Source organism: Rhinopithecus bieti, unplaced genomic scaffold (assembly GCF_001698545.2).
Source record: "Rhinopithecus bieti isolate Rb0 unplaced genomic scaffold, ASM169854v2 scaffold_44159, whole genome shotgun sequence".
NCBI lineage: Eukaryota > Metazoa > Chordata > Mammalia > Primates > Cercopithecidae > Rhinopithecus > Rhinopithecus bieti.
In genome coordinates, this window is record NW_016818573.1 from 824,959 (window position 1) to 843,582 (window position 18,624).

The following is an 18,624-nucleotide window of genomic DNA, read 5'->3' on the forward strand; positions in this document are numbered from 1 at the left end:
AAACAACAGCTGTGATGACAGTGATGGTTCTCAGCAGGGCCCATGGCGGACACCCAGTACATCCTGCCTAATGACATCGGCGTGTCTAGCCTGGACTGCCGTGAGGCCTTCCGCCTGCTGTCACCCACAGAGCGCCTCTATGCCCACCACCTGTCCCGTGCTGCCTGGTACGGAGGCCTGGCTGTGCTGCTTCAGACCTCCCCCGAGGCCCCCTACATCTATGCTCTGCTCAGCCGCCTCTTCCGCGCGCAAGACCCCGACCAGCTGCGCCAACATGCCCTGGCTGAGGGCCTTACCGAGGAGGAGTATCAGGTTAGTTCCCTTGGGCCAACCTGCATTTCCTGAGTGGCTTCTGGGTGTGAAAGACCAGGATACAAATGTCTGTCTCTTTCAAGGGGTAGGTGGAGGATTAGACCAAAGGTTACAAATTCAGGCACTTCCCCTCTCTGGAGCCTCAGTCTTGTCATCTGTAAAATATGCATATGGGGTGTCTGTACCTCTTAGTGTTGTGATGATCCACTTAGAACAGTGCCTGACTTCAAGATAAATGATGGCTGCTGTGATCATAACAAAAGAAACTGTGGTGGAGATTCAGGGAAGGAGAGGAAAGAGTCCAGAGTAGGTATCAGGAGGTCTGAATTCAGGACCAGTTCTTCTCTACCACACTATGTGGCCCTGGGCAGAATGTTCTGCCTGTCCCTTGGTTTTTGTTTTTGGACGTATTGGCCAGGTAATACACGAATTCTTAGTGCATTGCAGCAATGCAGAAAGACGCAAAAAACACAAAGATCACTCATTCTGTGCCCTCCTCAGAGGTAGCCCACTGAGACTGGTACAGCCTTTTCTTTCTCTCTCTTTTTTTTTTTGTCACAGAGTCTTATTCTGTCACCCAGCCTGGAGTGCAGTGGCGCAATCTTGGCTCACTGCAAACCTCCACCTCCCAGGTTCAAGCATTTCTTATGCCTCAGCCTCCCAAGTAGCTAGAACTACAGGTATGTGCCACCACGTTGGGCTGATTTTTGTATTTTTAGTAGAGATGGGTTTTCACCATGTTGCCCAGGCTGGTCTTGAACTCCTGGCCTCAAGTGATCCACTTGCCTTAACCTCCCAAAGTGCTGGGATTACAGGCGTGAACCACCGTGCCTGGTCTTGGTTACAGCCTTTTCAATCCCGTCTGTGTATTACATACCTATATGTGTATATGCATGGTGAATCAGTTCCTTATTTTCTCTTTTATAGAAATGAGATGATGTTCTTTTCCTGCTTTGTGTCCTGCTTTTTCCATTGAATGCCATGTCTTGGAGAACTTGGAGAATGGGGTACATTTAAATGTACCTCATTCTTTTTTATTGACTGTGAAGTATTCCACAGCAGGGTACACTATAATCAATTTAATCTTTATTTCTGGACATTTAGCTTGTCCTATTTTTCTTACAAACAGTGCCATGGTGAGCATACTTGCGCATACATGTGAGGGAGATCTGTTTCTAGAAGGAGAACTACTGGGTCAAGGGCTCTGTACATTTACAATTGACTGATTCTGTTAAATCATCTTCTAAAAAACTTTCACTGCATTATATTCCCACCAAGAGTGTACAAGAATATGGCTTGTTTTTCTATATGGGAAATGAAGGGATTGGATTGTTTCTCTCTGAGCTGACATGCTGTTTATTCTACCTCTTTTGAAGTCTGGGCATGTACTTCCCATCTTGGGCCTTGGCTTACTCATTAAAAGAGCTAATATCTGTGGAAATATTTATAAACGGAAAGGTGCAACCGAAGCATTAGTATTTTCAGGGAAATTCTTTTTTTTTTTTTGAGACAGAGTCTCGCTCTGTCACTAGGCTGGAGTGCAGTGGCACAATCTTGGCTCACTGCAACCTCCAACTCCCTGGTTCAAGCAATTCTCCTGCCTCAGCCTCCAGAATAACTGGTATTACAGGCGCGCACCACCACAGCCAGCTAATTTTTGTATTTTTAGTAGAGACAGGGTTTCACCATGTTGGCCAGGATGGTCTCAATCTCCTGACCTCGTGATCTGCCCGCCTCGGCCTCCCAGAGTGCTTGGGATTACAGGTGTGGGTGCCAGCCATTCAGGGAAATTCATGTTTGCAAGTGGCAGAAACCCAGCTCAAATTGGCTTACGTGAAAAGGAGAATTGTTGGGTTACATGATTGAAAAGTCCAGGTCTAGAGGAAGTTTCAGGCATGGCTGGACTCAGGGACTCAGTGCTACCACTGGGATGCAGTCTTCATCTCTCAGCTTGCTTGCTTTTCTTGCTCCTAGAGGGGAGCTCCAGGGGTTCCAGGCCTGATGATCCCTGGTGTACACAGGCTCTTTGCCAATAGGAAATGTCCTGGGTAGCGCTCTTAAGCCAGCTTGAGCCTTGTGCCCATCCTGTAGCCAAGGATGGTGGTTTCTCAGACTGGCCAAGCCAGCTTACATGCCCAACGCTGGGGCTGGGGGAAGGAAGATCCCCACCCTCCCACCCACAAAAGGAGGATTGAGGTCTTGTTACCAGAGGAAGATCTGGGGCCAGCAGAAGCCATAGAATAGATAGATGATTAAGGCCCCTCTGGCTCTAACATGTGATGCTTCCGAGGCCAGCAGCCTGACAGGTCAGAGGCTGAGGACAGGCTCCGGGGAGAAAGAGGGAGGTGGTGCTGGAACTGGGCCTTAAAGGACACAGTAGTCTCAGGTGGCTGAGAGGGTGCGGGGATGGAGAGGGCAAAGGCAGACGAACACCTGGGTGTGTTTGGGAACTGCCCAGAAGATCAGTTAGTCCAGACAGCAGGGATGTGAAAATGGGTCTGTGAAAGTGAGTGTGGGCCAGACTGGGGCTTCCCAGGACCTGGGTCCTGCCTGCACATTTCCCAGCCTCACCCACACTGGCTCTGCTGGGGCATTCGCATCTCAGGAGGGGGTGTTGCTGGGGTCAGGGAGGCTGTGCTTCCTGGGTCTCTGATGCCTGTCTACCCCCTCAGGCTTTCCTGGTCTATGCCGCGGGTGTTTACTCCAACATGGGCAACTACAAGTCCTTTGGTGACACCAAGTTTGTTCCCAACTTGCCCAAGGTGAGCCAAGGGAGGGTTGGGGAAGGTGGGGATGGGGGCTGGTGGGGTAGGGGTGGAGAATGCAGTAGAAGGAGCCCCAACTGGAGTGTCAGAAGCCCTGAGCAGAACATGGACCCTGTCGCTGCCACCCTGCATGACTGTGAGTGTCACCAACCTCACTGGGTGCTGTGGCCTCTTTATGTATAAAGGAAAAGCACAGCTCTCCCTGGCCGCTGATCTGCAGGCCAAACAAGGGCGAGATGTGGAAGTGTTCTGTGAACTTTCAGGTGCTCTCAAAAATGGAGCTTGTTGGTCATCACCAGGAACAGTGGGAAATACTGGGCTGGGGGCATCCCTCCCAGGATTATGAGGCTTGAGCCTATCTAGGGCAGAGGTGGTTCTTACAGCAGGTATAAGAGCTGGGACTTTAACATGCACACAAGTCACTTGGCGGTCATGCTGACATGCAGCATCTGATTCAGCAGGTCTGTGGTGGACCCAAGATTTGACATTTTTTCTTTGAGACAGGGTCTTGCTCTGTCACCCAAGCTGAAGTGCAGTGGTGTGATCATGACTCACTTCAGCATCAACCTCCTGGACTCAAGTGGTCCTCCTGGCTTAGCCTCCCAAGTAGTTGGGAATATGGGTGTGCAGCACCATACCAGCTAAATTTTCTTTTCTTTTCTTTTTTTGAGATAGGGTCTCACTCTGTCACTCAGGCTGAAGGGCAGTGGCACGGATACAGCTCACTGCAACCTCAACTTCCTAGGCTCAAGTGATCCTCCTCAGCTTCCAGAGTAACTGGTACCACAGATGCCTGCCACTGTGACGCCTGGCTAATTTTTTAAAATTTTTTGTAGTGACAGAATCCCACTGTGTTACCCAAGCTGGTCTTGAACTCCTGGGCTCAAGCAATTCTCACACCTTGGCCTCCCAAAATACTAGGATTACAGGCATGAGCCGCAGCGTCTGGCCTAATTTTTTTTATTCTTTTTAGAGAAGGGGGTCTCTCTATGTTGCCTAGGCTTGTCTTGAACTCCTGGCCTCAAGTATCTCTCCCTCCTCTGCCTCCCAAAGTGCTGGGATTATAGGCATGAGCCACCACACTTGGAGGCTTGACATTTCTCAGGCCCTGCCAGTGCTGCTGGTCCACGGACCACACAACGAGCCAAAGCTCTTAGACCATGGGAGAAGAGATTGGGAGTGGATAGGGAGGCTCTGGAAGGCAGGTTTGGGTGGTGTGACTGGGCCATTGGCTTCCCCTTCCCGTAGGAAAAGCTGGAACAGGTGATCCTAGGGAGTGAGGCCGCTCAGCAGCACCCCGAAGAAGTCAGGGGCCTCTGGCAGACCTGTGGGGAGCTTATGTTCTCTCTGGAGCCAAGGCTTCGACACCTTGGACTGGGGAAGGAGGTGAGGCCCCTGACTCCCCCAAGGGGACAGGGAGTGGAGGGAATTCTTCGAGGCCACCTGGTAAGGAGGGAAGGACAGGGGATGGGGAGGCAGTGGGCTCTGCCTCACACTCCTGAGGCAATGCTGCTCCCCACTGCAGGCCTCAGTTTTGTCATCTGTAGAATGGTAAGCAGGTTGGGTCAAATGCTTTCTGAATGCCCTCCCAGATCTGACATTCTGCACACAGGATGCCATGTGCTGATGGAGGGAAGGAGAGGAAGGCTGGAGGTGGAGGGAGCTGAGGAGGGGACGGCAGGGAAGGAGGGGGTCCCAGGTTTCCCACCTCTGGAGGCCGCATCTGTTGCATGGGAAGAGGACCTTGGGAAGCCTTAGGGGTGGGCCAGCCTGAGAGAGGCACAGGCAGGGCTGCAGGAATGCTGGAAGTTAGCATCTGTTTGTTTGTTTTATAACTTTTTCCCCGGAAGTAGATGGAGGGGTAAGCGGTAGAGGCTGCTGGAAGGAGGGAGGGGCAGGAAGCCTGGGAAGATGAGTCCCTGCAGCCCTGACCTTGGCAACTCCTCTTTCTCATGTCCCCTCTCTTCCCCAACAGGGAATCACCACCTATTTCTCTGGGAATTGTACCATGGAAGATGCCAAATTGGCCCAGGACTTTCTGGACTCACAGGTTTGGGGTTGGGGAGCTCAAGGTAGCAGAGGTTTGGTGGAGTTCCTAGTCCCAGCCCCCTCACAACTGGTGCCCACTCCTGGGTCTCTGCTTGACTACTCCCTGCTAACTAGGGAAGGCACCACCCCTGCCCACCCCAGGCTGTAGAGCCTAATGACAGCCTCAGGGCTGGGCGAGGAACCAGGACCTCAGGCCACAGGGGTGTGAGGCTCTGAGGTCCACGTGTCAGTGGCGCTCCCAGCTTAGCCACTCACCAGCCATGTGATCAGTTTCCGTGTCTGTGAAGTGGTACCCACCTCCGGTAGCCCTGGGTTCGCAGAGGCCATGCAGTGCCTGGCATAGTGGTTGGAGTCAGTGCTTAGTAGAAGTGCACAGTGTCCCGAGCAGAGCAGGAGAGTTGGCCCTGGGCTGCCCACTCCCACTCTCTCCCGCTCCTCCCAGCCAACCTGGAAGGCCCAGCCTGCTTTGCCTCCATGCCTTCTCCCCGGGGGGTGACCCATTTTCCTTCCTCCCACCCCACTGCCCTCTCCAGACCTCACTCTCAACCCCTGCCCTGGTCTCTTCTAGAACCTCAGTGCCTACAACACCCGGCTCTTCAAAGAGGTCGATGGAGAAGGGAAGCCCCACTACGAGGTGCGGCTGGCTTCTGTGCTTGGCTCAGGTGAGCTTAGCCCCAGGCTTCCCTTCTGCTCCCTCCCAGGCATTTCCGGACCTGGGTGGCTCGGGTCCTGCCAGCCCTGCCACTGCCGCACAAAGAGAATCCTTCTCTCCTAGGAGTTTCTACATAAGGCCTGGGAATGGCTCTAGTTTCTCTATATCAGTCCCCTATTTGTCTGTGAACCAATCCCTGAGGGCTGGCAAGGGACAGGTCTCTGATTGGCTCAACCTGGTCTCAAGCCTACCCTGGAGTCAGGTGATGAGGTTGGCCCTTCAGGCCAGGCGTGGCGGCTCACACCTGTAATCCCAGCACTTTGGGAGGCTGAGGCAGGTGAATTACCTAAGGTCGGGAGTTTGAGACCAGCCTGGCCAACATGGTGAAACCCCGTCTCTACTAAAAATATAGAAATTAGCCAGGCATGGTGGCATGTGCCTGTAATTCCAACTACTTGGGAGGCTGAGGCAGGGGAATCGCTTGAACCCAGGAGGCAGAGGTTGCAGTGAACCAAGATCTCACCACTGCACTCCAGCCTGGGTGACAGAGCAAAGCCCCAGGTCAAAAAAAGAGGCTGGCCCTTTCCAAACCAACTGCACTTGGGGTAGTAGTAGTGGGACCTGGGGTGATATTCTGAAGGGGAAATTGGGGTCCATTCCCAGGAGAGAAGAAATAGTGTGGACAGAAGTGTCCAGGCCTTTATGAAGACCTTTGCCACCTGGCTCTTTGTTCCCCACCTGCACCCCAGCCCCTGCTTCATCTCCACATCCTCCCACTCAGACTCTGTGCTCTGGCCATGCTCAACAGCATCCAGTTCTCACGGACCCTCTCTAGGTCTTTTGTTTTGTTTTGTTTTTTGAGACAGAGTCTCGCTGTATCACCCAGGCTGGAGTGCCCAGGCTAGAGTGCAGTGGTGCGACCTTGGTTCACTGCAACCTCTGCCTCCCGGGTTCAAGCGATTCTCCTGCCTCAGCCTCCAGAGTAGCTGGGATTGCAGGCACCCATCACCACACCTGGCTAATTTTTGTATTTTTAGTAGAGACGAGGTTTTGCCGTTTGGCCATGCTGGTCCTAAACTCCTGACCTCAGGTGATCCGCCTGCCTCTCGGCCTCCCAGTGTGCTGGATTATAGGCGTGAGCCACCGCGCCTGGCCCCTGTCCAGGTCTTTGCACAATCCATTCCCCACTTCCCATGCGGAACCCCCTCCAGCCTCTCCTTGTCCCCTGGCCACCTCCTCCCCATCCTCTAGGCCGTGCATGGACATTGCCTTCCCCAAGACCTTTCCCCGTCTTCCCATAACTGAGTCCATGCCCTTCTCTCTTCCCATCGGCACACTCAGTAGCTTCCCTGACTACAAGCTCCGCGAGAGAAGGGCCTGTGTGTTTCATCTACTGTTGTCTCTCCGGTGCCCAGCGCTTGGTGGATCTGAGCTTCCACCGGGGAGATGATGGCAGATGTGCGTTCAGAGGAACAGGAGTTGATCTCAGTGGAATATAAGCTGGGCTTATACTTACACTGCAGGATGCAGTGTCAGGCAGTGGTTGAATGTGGCCCTGGAGCCGGGCTGCCTGAGTGGGTCATTATCTATTGCTGTGGAACAAATCCTCCCCAAATGTAGTGATACAAAACTGCCTTTTCATGCTCATGGACACTGGATCAGGAATGCAGGTAGAGCACAGTAGGAACAGCCGGTTGCTGGGTGACCGTGTCTGAGGCCTCAGCTGGGAAGACTCGACAGCTTAGGGCCGCAAGCATCCCCAGGCTTGTTGGCTCACACGCAGGTGCTGGCTGCCGGCTGGAACCCAGCTGCGCTGTTGACTAAAATACCTCACATGGCACCCTCCTATTGTTTGTGGTAGCTGGGCTCCCAGAGTGAGCCTCCCAGGAGAGCCAGGCGGAAGCCTGCTCACCTTGTGTGACCTGGCCTCAGCACATGGTGTTCCTGCTGCTGAAGTCACAGCCTTCCTGGCTTCAGGAGGAGGGAACACATCCCACATCTCCATGGGCAAAGTCACAGTTGAGCTGGACATGATGGCTCATACCTGTAATCCCAGCTACTCAGGAGGCTGAGCCAGGAGGATCGCTTGAGCCCAGGAGTCTGAGATCAGCTCGGCAACCTTGCAAGATCCTATCTCAAAATTAAAAAAAAAAAAAAAAAAAAGACGTAAGACAGGAAATATTGTGGCTGTTTTGCTCGTTTGTTTTACATAGCCTTGAAGTATATTTTATTGATCAGGGACAACAAGGAAAATACAATAGTGTGTAAGCATCCCATTGCTTCTATAACAAATTGCCACAAATTTAGTGGCACAAAACAACATGAACTTATTACAGTTGCAGGGGTCCAGAGTCTAAAAGCAAGGCTGGGCCGCATTCATTTTGGAGTCTCAGGAGGAACGTGCCCCCGCTTGCCTTTTCCAGCTTCTGGAAGGCTGCCCAGCCCCCCAACTTCACTCCACCTCCCTTCTGCTATCGTCATAGCTCCTCTTCCCAGTCACCTTCTTGTCTCCCCGTGGGACTGTTGATTACGTTTGGGATGTGGCTGTCTTTTTAAATCCAATCTGCTACTTGCTATCCACGTAAGCTCTCGGTGCCTTAGTTTCCCATCAGTGAAATGGAGATGATAATTTCTGCCTCCCCCCAGAGTTGGAGTGAGGCTTAAAGGAGTTAACACATGGAAAGCACATGTTATGTGATACATATATTTTTGTTTTTTAGTTTTGGGTGTTTTGTTTTGTTTTGTTTTGTTTTTTTGAGCTGGAGTCTCTGTTGCCCAGGCTGGAGTGCAGCAGCGTGATCTCAGCTCACTGCAACCTGTGTCTCCTGGGTTCAAGCAATTTTCCTGCCTCAGCCTCCTGAGTAGCTGGGATTACAGGTGCCCGCCACCACGCCCAGCTAATTTTGTATTTTGAGTAGAGACGGTATTTTACCATGTTGGCCAGGCCGGTCACGAACTCCAGACCTCAGGCGATCTGCCCCCTTGGCCTCCCAAAGTGCTGGGATTACAGGTGTGAGCCACCGTGTCTGGCTGATATATATATTTTGGAAGACGAGAGTTTATACTCATGTCTGTTGGCTACAGGGAGCCGTTGAAGATCTTAAAGTGAAAGAGTGCTATGGGGAAAAGTTGGCTGAGGTGGCTTACTCCGGCCTTTTCTCTGAGTGACACCTTCTTTCCCCAGAGCCTTCCCTGGACCCTGAGATGACTTCCAAGCTGAAGAGCTACGAATTCCGGGGAAGCCCTTTCCAGGTGACCCGAGGGGACTATGCGCCGATCCTCCAGAAGGTGGTGGAGCAGCTGGAGAAAGCCAAGGTTGGACTGGCTGGGGGCTGAGGGGTGCAGGCTGAGGACCCCTCCGGGCAGCAAAGCTGGTGTGGAGGTGGGTTGACCTCACACAAGGCTGACCGACTCCTGCTCACCTCAGGTGTATGCAGCCAACAGCCACCAGGGGCAGATGGGCTGGCCGTATATAGAAGAGGGCTTCACCAGGGTCCCACGGGGACTTCACAGAGGGGCTCCCCGCTTCCTGGATTCCAGACAAAGCCCATCGTGGGAGGGAGGTTGAGGGCGCAGCTCCAACCCACCGCCCTCACCCCTCCTCCACCTCTGCCCTTCTCTCCCCCAGTTACATCGGGTTCATCGAGAGCTACCGTGACCCCTTTGGTTCCCGAGGAGAATTTGAAGGTAACTCCCTCAGGGAGGAGGAGGTCAGTCACAGTTCTTTCCCCCACATCCAAGTCCACGTTTCCAGTGTCCCCTGATGGTTCTCCCCACCCCCACTCAGCCATAACCATAACAATAACAACAGCCATGGTAAATAAACACCATTTACAGTGTATTGGGAACTGTTGTAAGAAACTTAGCTATATTAACTAATTTAGAGTTCATCACCCCATGAGGATGGTTATCCTCACTTAACAGGTGTGAGCACTGAGGCCAGTTGGGGGGTGACCTGGAAACTCTGGCTCTGAACTACTTTGCTGTGCTGCCTCTGGTGTCTGGTCAGGGCACAGGCTCCAGGTAGACATGTGCCTCCTAAGCCCAGCTTCACCACTCCCAGGCTGTGTGACCTTGGGCCAAATAGCCTGACCTCAGCACCAGTGCGGTTAGGATGCAGACTGCTGCACTCAGTGGCTGGAAGCAGGATGAACATTGTGACTGGACCTGACCCGGGGCTGTCATCCCAGGCTGGTAGCAGGCTGCCTCGGCCCCCAACCCCTTCCCCAGGGGACCCACCTGTGCAAGGCAGGGCATCCAGCCTGAGGATTCAGCCACTTCGCTGACTGCCCTGATCCTCCCCAGCCACTGGATGTAGAAGAGTCTGAGCATCTGCCTGCTAAAGCCAGAGAGATTAGTCTGGGAGGAGAGCACACAGCCTGCTGGGGCTCGGGTGAGCCCCTAGACCCAGGCCTAGGGAGAAGGGGCAGGCGGCCCAGGGGCCTGAGCGGGAGACAGGTTTGTGCAGTTGCAGCTTTCCTGTCCAGGTCCTGACCTAGTAGGGCCCAGACCTGGGTCACTGCTGTCCCCAGCTGCCAGCCCAGGGTGACTGCATACAGTAGGCATTCAGTACATGCGTGATGGCTGGAGTAGGGTGAAGTGAGAGCCCTCCTGGAACCCTGCCAAGCCACAGCTCCCTCCCTCCCCTGCAGGTTTCGTAGCTGTGGTGAACAAGGCCATGAGTGCCAAGTTTGAGCGGCTAGTGGCGAGCGCAGAGCAGCTGCTGAAGGAGCTGCCCTGGCCCCCAGCCTTTGAGAAGGACAAGTTCCTCACCCCCGACTTCACCTCCCTGGATGTTCTCACCTTTGCTGGCTCTGGCATCCCTGCTGGCATCAACATCCCCAACTGTAAGTGTCGGCAGGCCCAGCTCCCGAGCCCCAGAAGCCTCCTTTTAGAGTCGTCCCTCCCTCTCCACACACACACACACTCTCCACAAACTGTCCTGTGCCTCTTGTCTGTGACCTTTGACCCTTGCCTCTTCTTCCTGGTCCTTCTCCGCCTTCTCCAGACGATGACCTGAGGCAGACGGAAGGCTTTAAGAATGTGTCGCTGGGGAATGTGCTGGCTGTGGCCTACGCCACGCAGCGGGAGAAGCTCACCTTTCTGGAGGAGGATGACAAGGTGGGTGCCAGCAGTTGGAGGGTCGGGGCTGGGCCTCACCTTCCTCAGCGGACTCGGGAAGGCAGACAGCCCAGAGCAGTAGAGAGGAAAGCACAAAGCTTCCGTCCTGGCTCGGCCACTTCCCAGCCACGTGACCGTGCGGACTTTGGAGCCTCGGTTTCCTCTCGGGTCACACTAGGGAGGCATCCCTCCCTTCCTTCTGGGTTGTTGCAGGGATGAGATGGGCTGTGGGGTGGAGCACAGTTGGCCTTTACCAAGTACATGCATTGAGATAGGCCCTTGGCCCAGGGGAGGGGAGGCCGACAGGCTCTGTGGCCAGGGCTGGCCAGTGGACAACGCAGGTCTCTGCTTGTCTTGGCAGGATCTGTACATCCTCTGGAAGGGGCCCTCCTTCGATGTGCAGGTGGGCCTGCATGAGCTGCTGGGCCATGGCAGCGGCAAGCTCTTCGTACAGGTAAGAAGGCAGCGGCCAGCACTGGCACCCCAGCCCACAGCTCCACTCCCCACAACCTGCCCTACCCAGTGGTGAAGCTGCTGTAGCCTCTGCCCTCAGGGGCTGTGGGTTGGGTGGGGAAAATGGCCCCTTAAGCAGAAAAGACCCTGTCTTGCCCTTCCTCAAGATGTCCCAGGAGCTCAGATGCCCGGGTGTAGAGCCTGGGTGTAGAGGGCCCTCCAGGACAGTTCAGCTGCTGTTCCTCACATCAGGAGGAATTGCTTGGCTCAGGCTAAGGAAGCACACCCTAAGGGCGTGGCTCCAGCAGCCCCAGGACAGACACTGGGGATAGGGGGCGTCTCTGGGTGCTCCCATCTGAGGCAGCAGTGCTATCTTTGTTTGTGCTGCTGTTCCGTGGAGCCTGGGCTTTTCCAGGGATCGTAGGGAGCCACTTCTCCCCAGAGCGGCCCCTTCTTGCCAGCCAGCCAGAGTGACTGGAGTCCCCTCCACACCTACCCAGGGAATATGGAAACACAGACAACGTTTTATGGGGGGCTGAAAAGCTGATGTAGACCCCCAGCATGGAGATGACCAGAAGTGGGGTGGGGTGTGGCCCCTCCCTTCCGAGGGTGGGGTTCTTGGTGGGCCCTGCTTCTTGGGGTGTGGGGCTGCTTCCCTGGATGAGGAAGGGCTGGAACTGGGCCTCGGGGCCAGGAGGATGCGCAGAACAGCTGCTGAGGCAGCAGGCTGGCGAAACGCCTTGTCCAGACTTTATCCAAGCTGTGTGTGGCCTTGGATAAGTCAGCTCCTTCACCAAGCCTCAGTTGGCCCATCTGTAAAATGAGATTCCTGACCCCTGTTGTGTGGGCTGTTGTGAGGAGTAAAGGTGAAGACAGTAAGCCCTGACACACAGTAGGTCCTCAGCAAACAGGTATTAGTGTTGAGAGAGAGTGTCCACGGAGGTTGTGTGCTCTGACTCCAGTTTGGGGCTCTTAGGCTCCAAGCCTCAGTTTCCTCGTCTGTGAAGTGGGATAATAGTAGCACTGTCCTCGGAAGATGGTTGTGAGGGTTAAAAGGACGCTGCATGAAAGACGCGTGGCATGCAGTGGGAGTGGCAATGCCAGGAGCCGGGCCAGAAGCCTGTGGTGGGCACAGCTGGGCTCTCTGGCCCACCCACTGCAGCATCTCCTACTGGGGTCTGGAGACACCAGATCTGGGTCCTCACAGGACTTGGGGCAAGTTCCTTGACTGTCTGGCCCTCGGTTCTCCTCTCTGTGCGGTGGGGTAGGCATCTCTGGTTTTCACGTTCCTGATGGCTCTGAGGAGGCAGCCAGCATCACAGGGCTCAAGGCTGTGCAGGCATCAGTGTGTGGACGGACCTGCTGCTCCTGCGTTCCTGCTTGCCTTCCTGAGCCACTCTCTGGGCCTGTGGATTCTGGTGCTGGAGGCCTGGATCCAGCTGGGGGTGCCTTTCCCTCACCCACCCTGTGTTCTGCAGGATGAAAAAGGAGCATTCAACTTTGACCAGGAGACAGTGATCAACCCAGAGACGGGCGAGCAGGTGAGGGAGGCCTCAGTGGAGCCCCAGGGTACTGGGAGGGTGGGCACAGGTGGGGTGGGGCAGTGGCCACCCTAAGCCTGACAGTGGAGCTCTTTTTCCAGATTCAGAGCTGGTATCGGAGCGGGGAGACCTGGGACAGCAAGTTCAGCACCATCGCCTCCAGCTACGAAGAGTGCCGGGCTGAGAGCGTGGGCCTCTACCTCTGTCTCCACCCGGAAGTGCTGGAGTAAGAGCAGCAAGGCCGAGGGGTGGGCTGTCCCGGTGCAGTGGCCAGCCCTGGGGGCATGGAGGGTGGGTGGTGGCGGCCGGTGGAATGGGGACAGGGCAGCCTCTGACCATCCTGCCACCTGCCTGCCCCTCTCACAGGATCTTTGGCTTTGAGGGGGCTGATGCAGAGGACGTGATCTACGTGAACTGGCTCAACATGGTTCGGGCCGGGCTGCTCGCTCTGGAGTTCTACACACCTGAGGCCTCCAACTGGCGACAGGTGGGGCCTGGGTGGGGCCCCCAGGAGGCAGAAGGGAGCCTGCAGTGGGCGCCAAGATCAGGGTGCAAGGATGGGACTGCTGTACCTTTAAGGCAGACGGACAGGGTTTAATGCCAGACTCCACTGTTTGGGGGGCAAGTCACATCACTCTCATGAGCCCCAGAGTTCCTCCCTGTGAAGTGGGAGTAGGACTCTCCCCGGCCACCATTTCACAGTGAATCAGATGAGGTGATTTTATTAGGACTCCTCGCAGTTGACGCACTCTGTACCACACACAATTCTAAGCGCCCTCCATGAATTCACTACACCAGGAGGTAGATGCTGTTGTTATCCTCATTTTAGAGAAGAGGAAGTTGAGGCACAAGGAGATGAAGCAACTTGCTACTAGGTGGCAGAGCCAGGATTCGCATCTATACGGTGCCTCCAGGGCCATTTGGTGCCACGGCTCCATTTTGTGTCCTTTGGACATGGGGTAAGTGATATAAATTTTTTTTCTTTTTCTTTTTTTTTTTTTGAGACAGAGTCTCGCTCTGTCACCAGGCTGGAGTGCAGTGGTGTGATCTTGGCTCACTGCAACCTCTGGTCCCGGGTTCAAGCGATTCCCCTCCCTCAGCCTCCTGAGTAGCTGGGACTACAGGCGCATACCACCACGCCCGGCTAATTTTTTTGTATTTTTTAGTAGAGACGGGGTTTCACCGTGTTAGCCAGATTGGTCTCGATCTCTTGACCTTGTGATCCACCCGCCTCAGCCTCCCAAAGTGCTGGGATTACAGGCGTGAGCCACCGCGCCCCGCAAGCAATAGAAACTTTTTGACAAAATCAAATGGGTGTGGTTTGAGGAGGTGATGTGACATCATTCAGGGTACACAAATGTGGGTCTGAGTTGTGGCTCTTCCTTTACTAGCTGTGTGCCCCTAAGGAAGTCCATCCACTTCTCTGGGCCTCTGTTTTATCATCTGCAAACTGGGGATAATGACGCTTACTTGGTTCCCCTTTTGAGCACAAACAAGGTTGTGGAGGAGAAAGTGTTTGGGGACCCTGGAGGGGGAAGCTGCTGTCCTCAGTGGGGGATCTGGAGCAGCAGGGATCACGGTGGGTGACATGAGGAGCATGGGCACCAGGTCCTACCTGGAAATGGCCTCCCTGTCTCCAAGGGCAGCCTGCTCTCTCTGTTAGCAGAGGAAGGAGGAAGCATTTGAGGGGAGGGGAATAAGCAGAAAAGGACCCACAGGGTGGTGGAGAATGACAATAACAGTTGCCAATAAATGAGCAACTGGGACCAAGGACCAAGCCTAGGACCATGCACTTGATACGGGCTACAAATGCTGTCTTTCCCCGCCCCGGCAGGCCCATATGCAGGCCCGGTTTGTGATCCTGAGAGTCTTGCTGGAGGCTGGCGAGGGACTCGTTACCATCACTCCCACCACAGGCTCTGATGGGCGCCCAGATGCCCGGGTCCGCCTCGACCGCAGCAAGATCCGGTCTGTGGGCAAGCCTGCTCTAGAGCGCTTCCTGCGGAGACTTCAGGTAAGCAAAGGCCTCTCGCCTGGATGGGCCCCCGCCAACCTCTCCAGGGGCAGAGTGTTACCATGTGCCAGGCATGGAGAATAAGCTGTGAACAGTTTCTTATGCTGCAGTAAGGAAAGGTAGCCAGTAAACATGTGAGCACACCGGGTGCCTCACGCCTGTGATCCCAGCACTGTGGGAGGCCGAGGAGGGCGGATCACTTGAGCTCAGGAGTTCGAGACTAGCCTGGGCAACGTGGCAAAACCTCGTCTCTACAAAAAATACAAAAATTAGCCAGGCATGGTAGTGCGCGCCCGTAGTTCCAGCTACTCCAGAAGCTGAAATGGGAGGATCACTTGAGCCTGAGAGGTCGAGGCTGCAGTGAGCCATGATTGTACCACTACACTCCAGCCTGGGTGACAGAATGAGATCCTATCTCTAAAAAAAAAAAAAAAAAAGGAATAAGGACATCTTTTATTTATTTATTTGTTTGTTTGTTTGTTTGTTTGTTTGTTTTTGAGACAGTTTTGCTCTTGTTGCCCAGGCTGGAGTACAATGCACAATCTCGGCTCACTGCAACCTCCTCCCAGGTTCAAGTGGTTCTCCTGCCTCAACCTCCCAAGTAGCTGGGATTGCAGGCTCCCGCCACCACGCCCGGCTAATTTTTGTAGTTTTAGTAGAGACGGGGTTTCACCATGTTGGCCACGCTGGTCTTGAACTCCTGACCTCAGGTGATCCACCCACCTTGACTCCCAAAGTGCTGGGATTACAAGTGTGAGGCAACACGCCCAGCCAGGACATCTTTAAGAATGAAGGGGCCAGGCGCGGTGGCTCAAGCCTGTAATCCCAGCACTTTGGGAGGCCGAGACAGGCGGATCACGAGGTCAGGAGTTCGAGACCATCCTGGCTAACACGGTGAAACCCCGTCTCTACTAAAAAATACAAAAAAAAAAAAAGCTAGCCGGGCGAGGTGGCTGGCGCCTGTAGTCCCAGCTACTCGGGAGGCTGAGGCAGGAGAATGGCGTATACCCGGGAGGCGGAGCTTGCCGTGAGCTGAGATCCGGCCACTGCACTCCAGCCTGGGCAACAGAGCGAGACTCCGTCTCAAAAAAAAAAAAAGAATGAAGGACATTTTAGACAAACAAAAACAGTTTACCATTAACAAACCGTCAGTAACAACACTTCTACAGGATATAATTTAGGAAAAAGAAACAGCCCCAGAGAGAAGGTTGGATAAGCCGTAAGAAATATGGCTGAGTGATGCTGAAAGTAAATATACAATATGAACTTTGTATACCAATAAAAATGCTCAATTTGGCTGTGTGTGATGGCTTATGCCTGTAATCCCAGCACTTTGGTAGGCTAGATTCCTTGAGTCTAGGAGTTCAAGACCAGCCTAGGCAACATAGTGAGACGTCATCTCTACAAAAAATTTAAAAAATAGCCAAGTGTGGCTGGGCGCGGTGGCTCATGCCTGTAATCCTGGCACTTTGGGAGGCCGAGGCAGGCAGATCAACTGAGGTTGGGAGTTCGCGACCAGCCTGACCAACATGGAGAAACCCCGTCTCTACTAAAAATACAAAATTAGTCGGGTGTGGTGGTGCACAGCTGTAATCCCAGCTACTCAGGAGGCTGAGGCAGGAGAATTGTTTGAACCCAGGATGTGGAGGTTGTGGTGAGCCAAGATCGGGCCACTGCACTCTAGCCTGGGCAACAAGAGCGAAACTCCATCTCAAAAAATAAAATAAAATAAAAATAGCCAAGTGTGGTGATGCACGCCTGTGGTCGTGGCCACACAGGAGGCTGAGATGGGAGGATTTCTTGAGCACGGGAGGTAGAGGCTGCAGTGAGCCATGATTGCCACTGCACTCTAGCCTGGGCGACAGAGCTAGATTCTGTCTCTAAAAGAAAAAGAAAAGATAACATATTGATCAAAAGTTACCATAAAGAAGGTGTCAAGTGTTACACTAGGATAGGATATTTACAACACATATGGTTAGTCCCTGCTTATCCACAGTTTTGCTTTCTGCGGCTGCAATTAGCTGCAATAAAATACAACAAGATATTTTTAGGCTGGGTATGGTGGTTCACGCCTGTAATCCCAGCACTTTGGGAGGCCCAGACAGGCTGATCACCTGAGGTCAGCAGTTCAAGACAAGCCTGGCCAACATGGCGAAACCTTGTCTTTACTAAAAATAGAAAAATTAGCTGGGCATGGTGGCAGGCGCCTGTAATCCCAGCCACTCAGGAGGCTGAGGTATGAGAATCACTTGAATCTGGGAGTTGGAGGTTGCAGCGAGCCAAGATTGCGCCACTGCCCTCCTGCTTGGGTGACACAGTGACACACTGCCTCAAAAAGAAAAAAAAAGATATTTTGAGAGACAGGCTGTATTCACCTAACTTTTATTGCATTATTTTGTTACATTTGTTCTATTTTATTAGTAGTTATTGTTAATCTCTTCCTGTGTCTAACTTATAAATTAAACTTTCTCATAGGTGTGTATGTATGGTGAAAAAACAGTGTATATATAGGGCCCTGTACTACATGGTCTTGGAACATATCCTCCATGTATCTGTGGGGGCTACTGTACTAACAAAGGGCTCATATCTAAAATACATAAAGAACTTTTCAGCCGAGCACAGTCGCTCACGCCTGTAATCCCAGCACTTTGGGAGGCCGAGGCAGATGGATCACTTGAGGTCAAGAGTTTGAGACAAGCCTGGACAACATGGTGAAACCCGTCTCTACCAAAAATATAAAAACTTAGCCGGGCGTATTGGCAGGCGCTTGTAATCCCAGCTACTCAGGAGGCTAAGGCAGGAAAATCGCTCAAACCTGGAAGGTGGAGGTTGCGGTGAGCTGAGATCATGCCACTGCACTCCATCCTGGGCAACACAGCGAGACTCTGTTTCAAAAAATAAAGAAAGAAAAAACTTTAAAAAAAAAAAGTGAGGGAGAAAAGATAGCCCAACAGAAAATAAGCAAAAATGAACAGAAGAGGAAAATGAATCGCGCTTGACCAACTAAGGGAAGATGCTCAACCTCGTTAGTAATTAGGCAAGCTCGATCTAAGCTGCATAAGTTACAACTGATACCCACCAGCATGACAGAAATTAATAACTGCCAGCATCCACTTAGTAGACTGAGCAATGAGGACTGCCACCCACTGCTTTTGGAAGGCTGAATTACATACGAATTTCAAGAAAGAGCAGCATCATCTCTTAAAGTTGTGCATTCCTGTCACCTACACAGAATTAGTTCTGTAAAGACTTGCATCTGTTCATCAGGAGACATACAGGGATGTTCACATCTGCATTATTAGCAAAAAGCACCGGCTGGGTGTGGTGGCTCACACCTGTAATACCAGCACTTTGGGAGGCCGAGGCGGGCAGATCACCTGAGGTTAGGAGTTCAAGACCAGCTAGGCCAACATAATGAAACCCCTTCTCTACTAAAAATAAAACATTAGCCGGGTGTGGTGGCATGTGCCTGTAGTCCCAGCAACTCGGGAGGCTGAGGCAGGAGAATCACTTGAACCCGGGAGGTGGAGGTTGCAGTGAGCCGAGATCGTGCCACTGCACTCCAGCCTGGTGACAGCGAGACTCCATCTCCAAAAAAAAAAAAAAAAAAAAAAGAACAATGTCAATTAGAAAAAACTGGAATGTGCTCCAGACACAACCTTGAACTTCACTGGCCCCATCTTTTTAGGTGAAGGTGTTGAACAAATACGGTTCTTG

The 18,624-nt window shown here is 53.1% G+C and overlaps 1 protein-coding gene across 1 annotated transcript in view; it reads left to right on the forward strand.

The window, feature by feature from the left end:
- Positions 1 to 34: 34 nt before the first annotated feature.
- Positions 35 to 18,624, forward strand: part of DPP3 (dipeptidyl peptidase 3) — a 27,655-nt gene continuing 9,065 nt past the window's right edge. Inside the window, 15 exon segments of the mRNA XM_017857099.1 lie at positions 35 to 312; positions 2,985 to 3,074; positions 4,326 to 4,463; positions 5,053 to 5,127; positions 5,695 to 5,788; positions 8,963 to 9,093; positions 9,206 to 9,313; positions 9,315 to 9,465; positions 10,431 to 10,625; positions 10,787 to 10,899; positions 11,261 to 11,353; positions 12,831 to 12,893; positions 12,995 to 13,119; positions 13,260 to 13,380; positions 14,728 to 14,990. Coding sequence (XP_017712588.1) covers positions 43 to 312; positions 2,985 to 3,074; positions 4,326 to 4,463; positions 5,053 to 5,127; positions 5,695 to 5,788; positions 8,963 to 9,093; positions 9,206 to 9,313; positions 9,315 to 9,465; positions 10,431 to 10,625; positions 10,787 to 10,899; positions 11,261 to 11,353; positions 12,831 to 12,893; positions 12,995 to 13,119; positions 13,260 to 13,380; positions 14,728 to 14,990 — 2,030 coding nt within the window. The 5' untranslated portion in view covers positions 35 to 42.